The 12,259-nt window shown below is 43.2% G+C and overlaps 1 protein-coding gene across 10 annotated transcripts in view; it reads left to right on the top strand.

Moving 5' to 3' along the window:
* Positions 1-12,259, top strand: part of ptpn13 (protein tyrosine phosphatase non-receptor type 13) — a 62,190-nt gene that overhangs the window by 25,529 nt on the left and 24,402 nt on the right. For all 10 annotated transcript variants that reach the window (XM_083563509.1, XM_083563507.1, XM_083563503.1 and 7 more), the window contains exons 8-17: positions 5,542-5,634; positions 6,061-6,139; positions 6,779-6,983; positions 7,489-7,563; positions 7,749-7,923; positions 8,137-8,287; positions 9,074-9,212; positions 9,300-9,452; positions 11,698-11,880; positions 12,070-12,232. In XM_083563509.1, the coding sequence (XP_083419635.1) occupies positions 5,542-5,634; positions 6,061-6,139; positions 6,779-6,983; positions 7,489-7,563; positions 7,749-7,923; positions 8,137-8,287; positions 9,074-9,212; positions 9,300-9,452; positions 11,698-11,880; positions 12,070-12,232 (1,416 nt within the window). The remainder of the gene's footprint in view (positions 1-5,541; positions 5,635-6,060; positions 6,140-6,778; positions 6,984-7,488; positions 7,564-7,748; positions 7,924-8,136; positions 8,288-9,073; positions 9,213-9,299; positions 9,453-11,697; positions 11,881-12,069; positions 12,233-12,259) is intronic.

Here is a 12,259-nt window from a genome sequence, read left to right as displayed (position 1 = left end):
CTCGCTAATTCTGCGCTTTTCTTCTTGCCAGTAAAATATACAATATACGAAGCGACTTCACGCCTCCTCCTTCTTTCTTTTCACTTTTTCATTAATCAATCCTCATCATCCATCTTTCCATCCTTTTCTCATTCCTTTCTTCTTTCCTCTGACCTTAATTCTGACCTTTTAATTTTCAATTCTATTGCACTAGTTTGTGTTCGAGACGCCAGCATGAGGTTTAAACCCAATCACCGCACACACACGTGCACACACACACTCGTGCACACTCACACACCAAGCGGGTGCGATACGCCACGCCGGTTCGGCCTCATTTCCCCCGTACATGTTGTTGTTTAGCGCCGGAGCGTACCAATCTGTCCTGGGGATCTGGTGCAGGAGTGGGCGGGGCTTCACGCTGCACTGCTTCTGAATGCCGTCTTCAGACTCTGGTTTTGGTGAATTTTTTTGCTTGTTTGCATTTTTGTGAATGAGCGTGAATTTCTCCTCCAAGAACAAGAGGCAAAGAGTTATTACTTATAATATGCTGCTTTAATCTGATGGTGTGATCTGGTTTAATCCAGTTTAATCCTTAATCTGGTGCTTTAGTTCATATACATGCTTTTGCAAAAGTGGTTTAGTCCGTAAAAGTGATGGTTTAATCCGGTGTAATCCGTATACGTGTGGGTTTAATCCGCACGTGTGGTGGTTTATACCCGGTGTAATCCATATACGTGTGGGTTTAATCCGCACACGTGGTGGTTTATACCCGGTGTAATCCATATACGTGTGGGTTTAATCCGCACACGTGGTGGTTTATACCCGGTGTAATCCATATACGTGTGGGTTTAATCCGCACACGTGGTGGTTTATACCCGGTGTAATCCATATACGTGTGGGTTTAATCCGCACACGTGGTGGTTTATACCCGGTGTAATCCATATACGTGTGGGTTTAATCCGCACACGTGGTGGTTTATACCCGGTGTAATCCATATACGTGTGGGTTTAATCCGCACACGTGGTGGTTTGTACCCGGTGTAATCCATATACGTGTGGGTTTAATCCGCACACGTGGTGGTTTGTACCCGGTGTAATCCATATACGTGTGGGTTTAATCCGCACACGTGGTGGTTTGTACCCGGTGTAATCCATATACGTGTGGGTTTAATCCGCACACGTGGTGGTTTGTACCCGGTGTAATCCATATACGTGTGGGTTTAATCCGCACACGTGGTGGTTTGTACCCGGTGTAATCCATATACGTGTGGGTTTAATCCGCACACGTGGTGGTTTATACCCGGTGTAATCCATATACGTGTGGGTTTAATCCGCACACGTGGTGGTTTATACCCGGTGTAATCCATATACGTGTGGGTTTAATCCGCACACGTGGTGGTTTATACCCGGTGTAATCCATATACGTGTGGGTTTAATCCGCACACGTGGTGGTTTATACCCGGTGTAATCCATATACGTGTGGGTTTAATCCGCACACGTGGTGGTTTATACCCGGTGTAATCCATATACGTGTGGGTTTAATCCGCACACGTGGTGGTTTATACCCGGTGTAATCCATATACGTGTGGGTTTAATCCGCACACGTGGTGGTTTATACCCGGTGTAATCCATATACGTGTGGGTTTAATCCGCACACGTGGTGGTTTATACCCGGTGTAATCCATATACGTGTGGGTTTAATCCGCACACGTGGTGGTTTATACCCGGTGTAATCCATATACGTGTGGGTTTAATCCGCACACGTGGTGGTTTATACCCGGTGTAATCCATATACGTGTGGGTTTAATCCGCACACGTGGTGGTTTATACCCGGTGTAATCCATATACGTGTGGGTTTAATCCGCACGCGTGGTGGTTTATACCCGGTGTAATCCATATACGTGTGGGTTTAATCCGCACGCGTGGTGGTTTATACCCGGTGTAATCCATATACGTGTGGGTTTAATCCGCACGCGTGGTGGTTTATACCCGGTGTAATCCATATACGTGTGGGTTTAATCCGCACGCGTGGTGGTTTATACCCGGTGTAATCCATATACGTGTGGGTTTAATCCGCACGCGTGGTGGTTTATACCCGGTGTAATCCATATACGTGTGGGTTTAATCCGCACGCGTGGTGGTTTATACCCGGTGTAATCCATATACGTGTGGGTTTAATCCGCACGCGTGGTGGTTTATACCCGGTGTAATCCATATACGTGTGGGTTTAATCCGCACGCGTGGTGGTTTATACCCGGTGTAATCCATATACGTGTGGGTTTAATCCGCACGCGTGGTGGTTTATACCCGGTGTAATCCATATACGTGTGGGTTTAATCCGCACGCGTGGTGGTTTATACCCGGTGTAATCCATATACGTGTGGGTTTAATCCGCACGCGTGGTGGTTTATACCCGGTGTAATCCATATACGTGTGGGTTTAATCCGCACGCGTGGTGGTTTATACCCGGTGTAATCCATATACGTGTGGGTTTAATCCGCACGCGTGGTGGTTTATACCCGGTGTAATCCATATACGTGTGGGTTTAATCCGCACGCGTGGTGGTTTATACCCGGTGTAATCCATATACGTGTGGGTTTAATCCGCACGCGTGGTGGTTTATACCCGGTGTAATCCATATACGTGTGGGTTTAATCCGCACGCGTGGTGGTTTATACCCGGTGTAATCCATATACGTGTGGGTTTAATCCGCACGCGTGGTGGTTTATACCCGGTGTAATCCATATACGTGTGGGTTTAATCCGCACGCGTGGTGGTTTATACCCGGTGTAATCCATATACGTGTGGGTTTAATCCGCACGCGTGGTGGTTTATACCCGGTGTAATCCATATACGTGTGGGTTTAATCCGCACGCGTGGTGGTTTATACCCGGTGTAATCCATATACGTGTGGGTTTAATCCGCACGCGTGGTGGTTTATACCCGGTGTAATCCATATACGTGTGGGTTTAATCCGCACGCGTGGTGGTTTATACCCGGTGTAATCCATATACGTGTGGGTTTAATCCGCACGCGTGGTGGTTTATACCCGGTGTAATCCATATACGTGTGGGTTTAATCCGCACGCGTGGTGGTTTATACCCGGTGTAATCCATATACGTGTGGGTTTAATCCGCACGCGTGGTGGTTTATACCCGGTGTAATCCATATACGTGTGGGTTTAATCCGCACGCGTGGTGGTTTATACCCGGTGTAATCCATATACGTGTGGGTTTAATCCGCACGCGTGGTGGTTTATACCCGGTGTAATCCATATACGTGTGGGTTTAATCCGCACGCGTGGTGGTTTATACCCGGTGTAATCCATATACGTGTGGGTTTAATCCGCACGCGTGGTGGTTTATACCCGGTGTAATCCATATACGTGTGGGTTTAATCCGCACGCGTGGTGGTTTATACCCGGTGTAATCCATATACGTGTGGGTTTAATCCGCACGCGTGGTGGTTTATACCCGGTGTAATCCATATACGTGTGGGTTTAATCCGCACGCGTGGTGGTTTATACCCGGTGTAATCCATATACGTGTGGGTTTAATCCGCACGCGTGGTGGTTTATACCCGGTGTAATCCATATACGTGTGGGTTTAATCCGCACGCGTGGTGGTTTATACCCGGTGTAATCCATATACGTGTGGGTTTAATCCGCACGCGTGGTGGTTTATACCCGGTGTAATCCATATACGTGTGGGTTTAATCCGCACGCGTGGTGGTTTATACCCGGTGTAATCCATATACGTGTGGGTTTAATCCGCACGCGTGGTGGTTTATACCCGGTGTAATCCATATACGTGTGGGTTTAATCCGCACGCGTGGTGGTTTATACCCGGTGTAATCCATATACGTGTGGGTTTAATCCGCACGCGTGGTGGTTTATACCCGGTGTAATCCATATACGTGTGGGTTTAATCCGCACGCGTGGTGGTTTATACCCGGTGTAATCCATATACGTGTGGGTTTAATCCGCACGCGTGGTGGTTTATACCCGGTGTAATCCATATACGTGTGGGTTTAATCCGCACGCGTGGTGGTTTATACCCGGTGTAATCCATATACGTGTGGGTTTAATCCGCACGCGTGGTGGTTTATACCCGGTGTAATCCATATACGTGTGGGTTTAATCCGCACGCGTGGTGGTTTATACCCGGTGTAATCCATATACGTGTGGGTTTAATCCGCACGCGTGGTGGTTTATACCCGGTGTAATCCATATACGTGTGGGTTTAATCCGCACGCGTGGTGGTTTATACCCGGTGTAATCCATATACGTGTGGGTTTAATCCGCACGCGTGGTGGTTTATACCCGGTGTAATCCATATACGTGTGGGTTTAATCCGCACACGTGGTGGTTTATACCCGGTGTAATCCATATACGTGTGGGTTTAATCCGCACACGTGGTTGAATTGATCCATGTGGTGGTTTGTTCTGTACACATGGGGGTTTAATCTGTAGACGTGGTTCAAAAACGGATCAAAACAGTGTGTTTCCTGTAGAACTTCATTACACAGTCTCATGCAGAAACTCATCTGGAGCATCACAGGTCAATCAATAAATGGCTTGTGTGTGTTTGTGACATTTTTTTATTATTATTATTATTATTATTATAAATATTATTCGAATCCCAGCTTGTTCGGACGAAGCGACGTCTCTCGTTCTGGTTCTGTTCGTTTCTCAGTATCATGATGTCACGGTTCACGTCCTCAGATGAAAAGTCTCCTTGTTCTCGAGCGCTGGGATTCAGTGGCGCACGTGGCTCACGCTGCCACACGGGCCGGATCGACAGGTTCAGCCGAGATGCTGAAGTGCTGCGTCAAAGAAACCAGGGCACAGTTGAAATAATTACTGTTTAGATAGGTGTACACACACACACACACAGAGCAGCTGCAGTCTGAACTCAGGAACAAACAAATCTAATCTCTCACTAGCAGATTTAAGACCCAAATACTAGAGTGTATTTATTTCTGAAGCAGATGTTTCTGGTACAATACAGATGTATTTCAACACAGGAACATCTGTATATTCAAAATGTGCTGCAGATGTGTGTGTGCTTTTCATGATGGAATTTAGTGTTGGATTAGATTTTGATTGACATACAGAGGGGAGAGTGGTGGCTCCAGCGGTTAAGGCGCTGGGTTGCCGATCGGAAGGTCGGGGGTTCGAGCCCCGGTATCGCCAAGCTGCCATTCTTGGGCCCTTGAGCAAGGCCCTTAACCCTCTATGCTCCAGGGGTCCCTTACGAGGGAAATATCAAGGTCCGTGACGTTGGGCCGCCTTCCAGTGGGCTCACCACCTGCAGGAGGGACCGTAAGGGACGGTGCTGTGAGGATTGGGCAGCAGTCGAAGGGGGGGGCCTACTTAGACTGCTGCCCCCGCGACCCGAATTACGGATAAGCGGGAGAAAATGAATGAATGAATGAATGACATACTGGATGAAATGCAGAAATGAGTGAATTATTCTGTGTGTGTGTGTGTGTGTGTGTGTGTGTGTGTGTGTGTGTGTGTGTGTGTGTGTGTGTGTGTGTGTGTGTGTGTGTGTGTGTTTAGACCCTATGCACACACACAGGAGTTATCAGAGTGACTACAGCTCATCCAGTGAGAGTCCATCAGTAACATCATCAGACCCAGACTATAGACATGGTAAGGATTTTCTCTCTCTCTCTCTCTCTCTCTCTCTCTCTCTCTCTCTCTCTCTCTCTCTCTCTCTCTCTCTCAGACATTTCTTTACACTTCCTGGAGTAATAAAAACTTAACTAAACCTCAGACTTTCTTGGTAATTACAGTTGGATCGACCGGTGAAAGGGTGAATGTGTGAATAAGTGGAAAGATGGTTGGATAGACATGTGGATGAATAGATGATATGTGGATGAGTAGATATGTGGATGAGTAGATATGTGGATGGATAAGTAGTAGGCAACTAAAAAAAGAGATGAAAGGATAGATAAGTAGATGTATAAAACAATAGAACAATAAGTGGACAGATTTAAAAAAAAAGGGGAGGATGGATGGACGGATGGAAATGATTGAGACATGGAGTTGAAATGTCATGTTGGTTTTCTCCCACAGCTAAAAGGCCAGATGATCTGAGACGCTTCATTTCACAAGTGGGACTGTCTGAGAATGACGGCCTGACACACAGACACGGGTACTGACCCTGACACACACACACACACACACACACACACACCCACCCACACACATTTATCTATAAACTATATACACATTACATAAACAACAAATTGTGGACACCTGAGGAGCAATGAACCATTTCAGGATCTAATCAGCCTGAAATCGAATTGAACACCGAGCAGGTAACGGGGGTGGTGTTTCCTTCCCACCCGCACGTTTATTTATTCTCGTGGGTAAATTCCACACGCTGTGAATAAAATGTTGACAGCAATGTGGTCTAACCTGCTCGTGGCGTTTACACAAGTCTGATAGAGATCTCCTATCTCCTATGGGCATCTGATCGTCAGCAGATACTTACAAATAAAATCTCCACATTTTTAACACAATAAACACGAAATCTTTCATTAATCTGGTTTCGTGGAAGAGAAAATATAGTTAGTTAGTTAATTAATTGAATAATATATTAGCTGACACACACACACACACACACACACACACACACACACACATGCATATGCCATTTTCCCTCCTGCCTTATAGATGCTTTCAGGGCTATTTATTATTTTTCATTTTATTTTTTATATATATATATATCTCCTGGTTGTGATCGCAGAACCTCTTTGACCCCCTGTTCTTTCGCTCCCTCTGAGGGTAGGCTGTATGATGTAGGGCAGGAGGAGACGTTCAGGACGGAGCTGCTAATGTCCAGACCGGAGGACGGGATGCGGAGACTCCAGCCGCAGCTCTCCAGATCCAGCATTTACCCCGGAGACGAACCGCACGCTTCTATTAATGACCTGCAGGAGGCGATGAAGAGCAGCTTGATGGACCTCAGCAGCTTTCAGAGTCGAAAGGCCAAGGTGGGAGATCGGTCACGGGGAGGGGCGTGGGCGTGGCTCTGCTTATAGATTTATATATTATATAATAATTTATGATTGTTTCTTACATTTTTATCTATTTATTTATTTATAATATTTTATTATTATTTATTTGCATGCATATTTATTAAATTATTTATTTATTGGTTCATCTTGATCTCATGTATTTATTCAATAATTATTTATATTCAGGACTTATTTATTAGTTTATTAAGATTTATTCGAAAAATCAATTATTGATTATTTTTTTCTAATAATAATTTTTTGTTTCGATCTATTTGCATGAATAAACTACACACGCAGACACACCTCCATTTTTTCGCTTTTGTTTGTCATATATTTCGTTATTGATTTATTTATTCGAGGTTGTTTTTACTTAGAAAATGTTTATTTAGACGTATAAACTATTTAAAATTTATATATTGACAAATGTGCTGTGGGTTCGTTCGGTCAGATTTTTTTATTTTTAGCATTTAACTGTCCTCAGAATTTCTTTGGCCCCGAGTTTGCGAAGATGTCCACGGAGCCGTGCGTGGTTCTGAACGTTCCCTCTTCCATAATGGTACGACCCGGGAATTTTGCATATATTTGAAAGACCTACCCATTGGCCGTCCCGCTAAGGGGTGTGTGGGTGTGGGTGTGTGTGTGTGTGTGTGTGTGTGTGTGTGTGTGTGTGTGTGTGTGTGTGTGTGTGTGTGTGTGTGTGTGTGTGTGTGTGTGTGTGTGTGTGTGTGTGTGTGTGTGTAGAATAAGCGTGGGAAGGTGGATGAGAGCCAGCGGAAGGTGTATGTGGTGCTGCTGAGCGGTCAGAAGCTGGATGTGAGCTGTGACGTGAAGGCCGTGTGTAAGGATGTGTTGGACATGGTGATCGCGCACGTGGGTCTGGTGGAGCATCACCTTTTCGGCCTGGCTTACCTTAAAGGTGACCCGTCACATGCCGTGTGTGTGTGTGTTTATATGCAGGGCAGAGTTACTGTATGTGTCCATGTAACATCAGTGTTGTGATAAATTATAATTGGTCTATTATCTAATTGGATTGATTGATTGATTGATTGATTGAATGTAGAATTTTGTTAGCAGTTCGTTAGTGACCCTTGATATTTATTGATCTGTTTATTTCTTTTTTTTTGTGTAGATGACGAGTTCTTCTTCATCGAATCGGACTGCAAAATCTCGAAGGCGGCTCCGGACGGCTGGAAGGACGATCCGAAGAAAAGAAAAAACGACATTAACTTTACGTTATTCCTGCGCATTAAATTCTTCCACGATGATGTCAGCTTCATCCAGTACGTCACCTGGGATACGGGCTTTCAAAAAAACGCCTTTACGCAAATGAATGAACGTCACCAATTTTATTTAACGTGCGATTAATACGGCGCGCATTTCTGTTTGATCGTTTTTATTACAAATATAATTAAATAAATATGAGACAAAATTAAAACCTTCAACGCAACACACGTTTTTTCATGACTTCTTCATTCAGATAAATTATTTATTTATATATATATACACACACACAACAAAAAAAACATTTGTTTTACTGATGCACCAAGTTTCAAATCATCACCAAAATCCGCCATGTCTCACACATCCGGCAATTAAAACTGTCCGTGTGGAAACACAGCAAAAGTTCAGTTTGGTGTCCTGATAATTTATGTAATTTAAAGAATAATTTGTCTTCATGCTCAATGTTGAGTTTGGTTTTACTAGTAAACATTTGTTTGCATAAAACATCCGTATTTGTCCATGCGCATGTTGATTAAAGTATTAAAAATGTGAAATGTATTAATTTATGATATAACTTTAATCGCTTGACAGCCCTAATATATATATATTTATTTTTTATTATAATTATTTTCACAAAAATTATGGTCTAAATAAAAAATATATATATATATATATATATAAAATTTTTATTTATTTATTTTTTATTTTAATTTTTTTAGACTATCATTTTTGTGAAAATATATAATAAATATTCTGTGTGCTTTTTTTTTTTTTTTTATATTTAATTATTTTTATTTTTTTTTCTCTTTCACGGCCACTGATTTTCTCTGCTTTGTTCTCCTAAGGCACCCCATGACCAAGCACCAGTATTACCTGCAGCTGCGGAAGGATATTTTGGAGGAGCGAATGCGTTGCAACATGGAGAACACCATGATTTTGGCTTCTTTGGCTCTGCAGGCTGAAATCGGGGACTACCAGCCCGAGGTATTTCCCCCCTTTAACTTCTACATTATACATTTTGTCATGATGAAACTTATTCGTGAAGCTTCACATCTTCTCGGTTTCTCGCAGCTCCATGGAAAGACATATTTCAGGACGGAGCATTATGTCCCTGCTAATATTATGGAGAAGCTGGACCAAAGCTCCATAAAGGAGGAGCTTTCGAAACTGCACCACAGCTACTACGGGGCAGCGGAGGACGAGGCCGAGTTTGAGTTTCTTAAGGTCTGTGTGTGATTGTGTTTGTGTGTTACATATTCTGTTTAATTCTGTTCTGTATCTGGACGTAAACACAAAATGCAGATTAACATGGCAGAGGTAGAGCTGTGACTCCAGGAAGTTACAGCTCTACCTCTGCCATGTTAATCTGTATTTTGTATCTGTGACTCTCAGGACACGCCTCGGTCTCCATAGTGTTGTAATGCGTCATGTTCACGTAGCAGCAGCGGTGCTGAGAGAAGGTCCCAAGCCCGGCACTAAGGCTTGTGCAACCCTAATGGCTGGGGTTGGTTCCCTGACCGGGGATCGAACCCGGGCCGCAGCGGTGAGCGTGCCGCATCCTAACCACTAGACCACCAGGGAACCTCCCTCGTTTCTATAGTAACGGCTCAATTATTCACACAAAATTAATCGTCTAATTTGCTACAGAAAAACGTGTGTCATGTCGAATTTGAGACTCAACCTTTATAAAAGTAGTCTTCAATGTCAGCATTTGAAACACGACGAGCGGAATAAGGCATTAAATGTAACTATTAATGGATAAAAAGTATGAAGCTTGTGGTGTAGGAGGAATAAAATGCTTCAGGTTGTGCAGGTATTGAACAATAATCGATGAGCACTTCACTACACCACAATCTTGTTGATTATTTCCCTCTAACATCACGACACTGTGTTTTCATTCTTACACCACGTGATGCAACTCGCGTTCCAGGAACTGCGGCTTTTCTCTCGTACGCAACATGACGAGCAAAACGAGGAAATTGTGCTGACGAGCTCGTTTTAACGATCCGGTCCCGACGTGTTTGTGCTTCTGTAAGACTTTTAATGATCGAGAACGAAGAAGGTTTTTTTTTGTTTTTATTCGTGTGTGCCAGTGAATCAGGAAAAACACAATGCTGTGGGTTGGGTTTTTTTTTTCTCCCTTTTCCTACTAGAACACGACTCGGATCACGACTTTATTTGGATTCCAGAACTTTATTGCACATTTATGTCTAAAAATTGGTCAATAATACAAAATCATTACTATGGATTTGGATCTGATATACACTGAAATATTTTATAAACATTTTTCCAAACTTTTCACTTTTAAAGCATCTGTTTGTTTTTTGACGTTTTACTTTGGTTGATGTAATAATCCGGGCGCAGACTTACTCATATATACTGGGTAATGTTGGGAAATTTATAGCTTTTCATCATTTCCATAAGAGCAAATTGTGACTAAATGTGGAATGTGATGCTCAAAAAACACATTCGGTAACAAAGTTATGACCAGGTGTCCACAAACTTTTGGCAATATAGTGTATGTGATGAGGTATGATACGAGATGTGATGTTATCAGACGAGGTGTTCTGGGATGGGGTGTGGTCTGATGGAATAAAATGATTTATGATAGAATGGGATGAGATGTGGTGAGATAGGATGAGATATGTAATGAGATGTATTACGAGATGAGATGTGGTATGATAGGATGAGATGTGATGAGATGTATTACAGTAGGAGATGAGATGTGATGAGATGTATTACGAGATGAGATGTGGTATGATAGGATGAGATGTGATGAGATGTATTACAGTAGGAGATGTGTTGAGATGTATTACAGTAGGAGATGTGATGTGGTATGATAGGATGTGATGAGATGTAAGGTATTACAGTATGAGATGAGATGTGGTATGATAGGATGAGATGAGATGTATTACACTATGAGATGAGATGTGGTATGATAGGATGAGATGTGATGAGATGTATTACAGTATGAGATGAGATGTGGTATGATAGGATGAGATGAGATGTGATGAGATGTATTACACTATGAGATGAGATGTGGTATGATAGGATGAGATGAGATGTATTACACTATGAGATGAGATGTGGTATGATAGGATAAGATGAGATGTGATGAGATGTATTACAGTATGAGATGAGATGTGGTATGATAAGATGTGATGAGATGTATTACAGTAGGAGATGTGATGTGGTATGATAGGATGTGATGAGATGTAAGGTATTACAGTATGAGATGAGATGTGGTATGATAGGATGAGATGTGATGAGATGTATTACAGTATGAGATGAGATGTGGTATGATAGGATGAGATGAGATGTGATGAGATGTATTACACTATGAGATGAGATGTGGTATGATAGGATGAGATGAGATGTGATGAGATGTATTACAGTATGAGATGAGATGTGGTATGATAGGATGTGATGAGATGTGATGAGATCATGTCTGTTTGTCTGGGTGCTGCAGGTGAGTCAGCGGCTGACGGAGTATGGTGTTCACTTCCACCGCGTGCTGCCCGAGAAAAGATCTCAGACAGGAATCCAGATGGGTGTCAGCTCTAGAAGCATCCAGATCTTTGAGGTACTGAATGGAAAGCGAACGCCAGCGCTGAAGTTTCCCTGGAGGGAGACCAAGAAGACCTCCTTCTCCGTAAGGGTTTCATGTTACGCACATTACATTTATGGCATCATCATTGATATTACATGGTCCTGAGCCAAGGAAGGACGGAGGGAAGGAGCGAGGAAAGGAGAAAAGGAGGGAAGGAGGGAGGGAGGAAGGGAGGGAATTGATGTTAAGAAACTGTACATTATTTCCTGTACAAAAATGTTTGTGTTCCAGAAAAAGAAGATTTGCCTGCAGAACTCTTCAGATGGAATCAAACACGTGTTCCAGACAGACACTCAGAAGACTTGTCAGTATCTTCTCCAGCTGTGCTTAGAGCAGTACAAATTCCACCAGCAGATGAAAACACGGCAGAGCAACCAGGAGCAGCAGGAGATCGGTACCACCACACTCACTTATCCCCACC

Source organism: Silurus aristotelis, assembly GCF_946808225.1.
Source record: "Silurus aristotelis genome assembly, chromosome: 16".
Taxonomy (NCBI): Eukaryota; Metazoa; Chordata; class Actinopteri; order Siluriformes; family Siluridae; genus Silurus; species Silurus aristotelis.
Note: the sequence above shows the minus strand (reverse complement) of the source record. Positions and strands in the feature narration are given on the sequence as shown.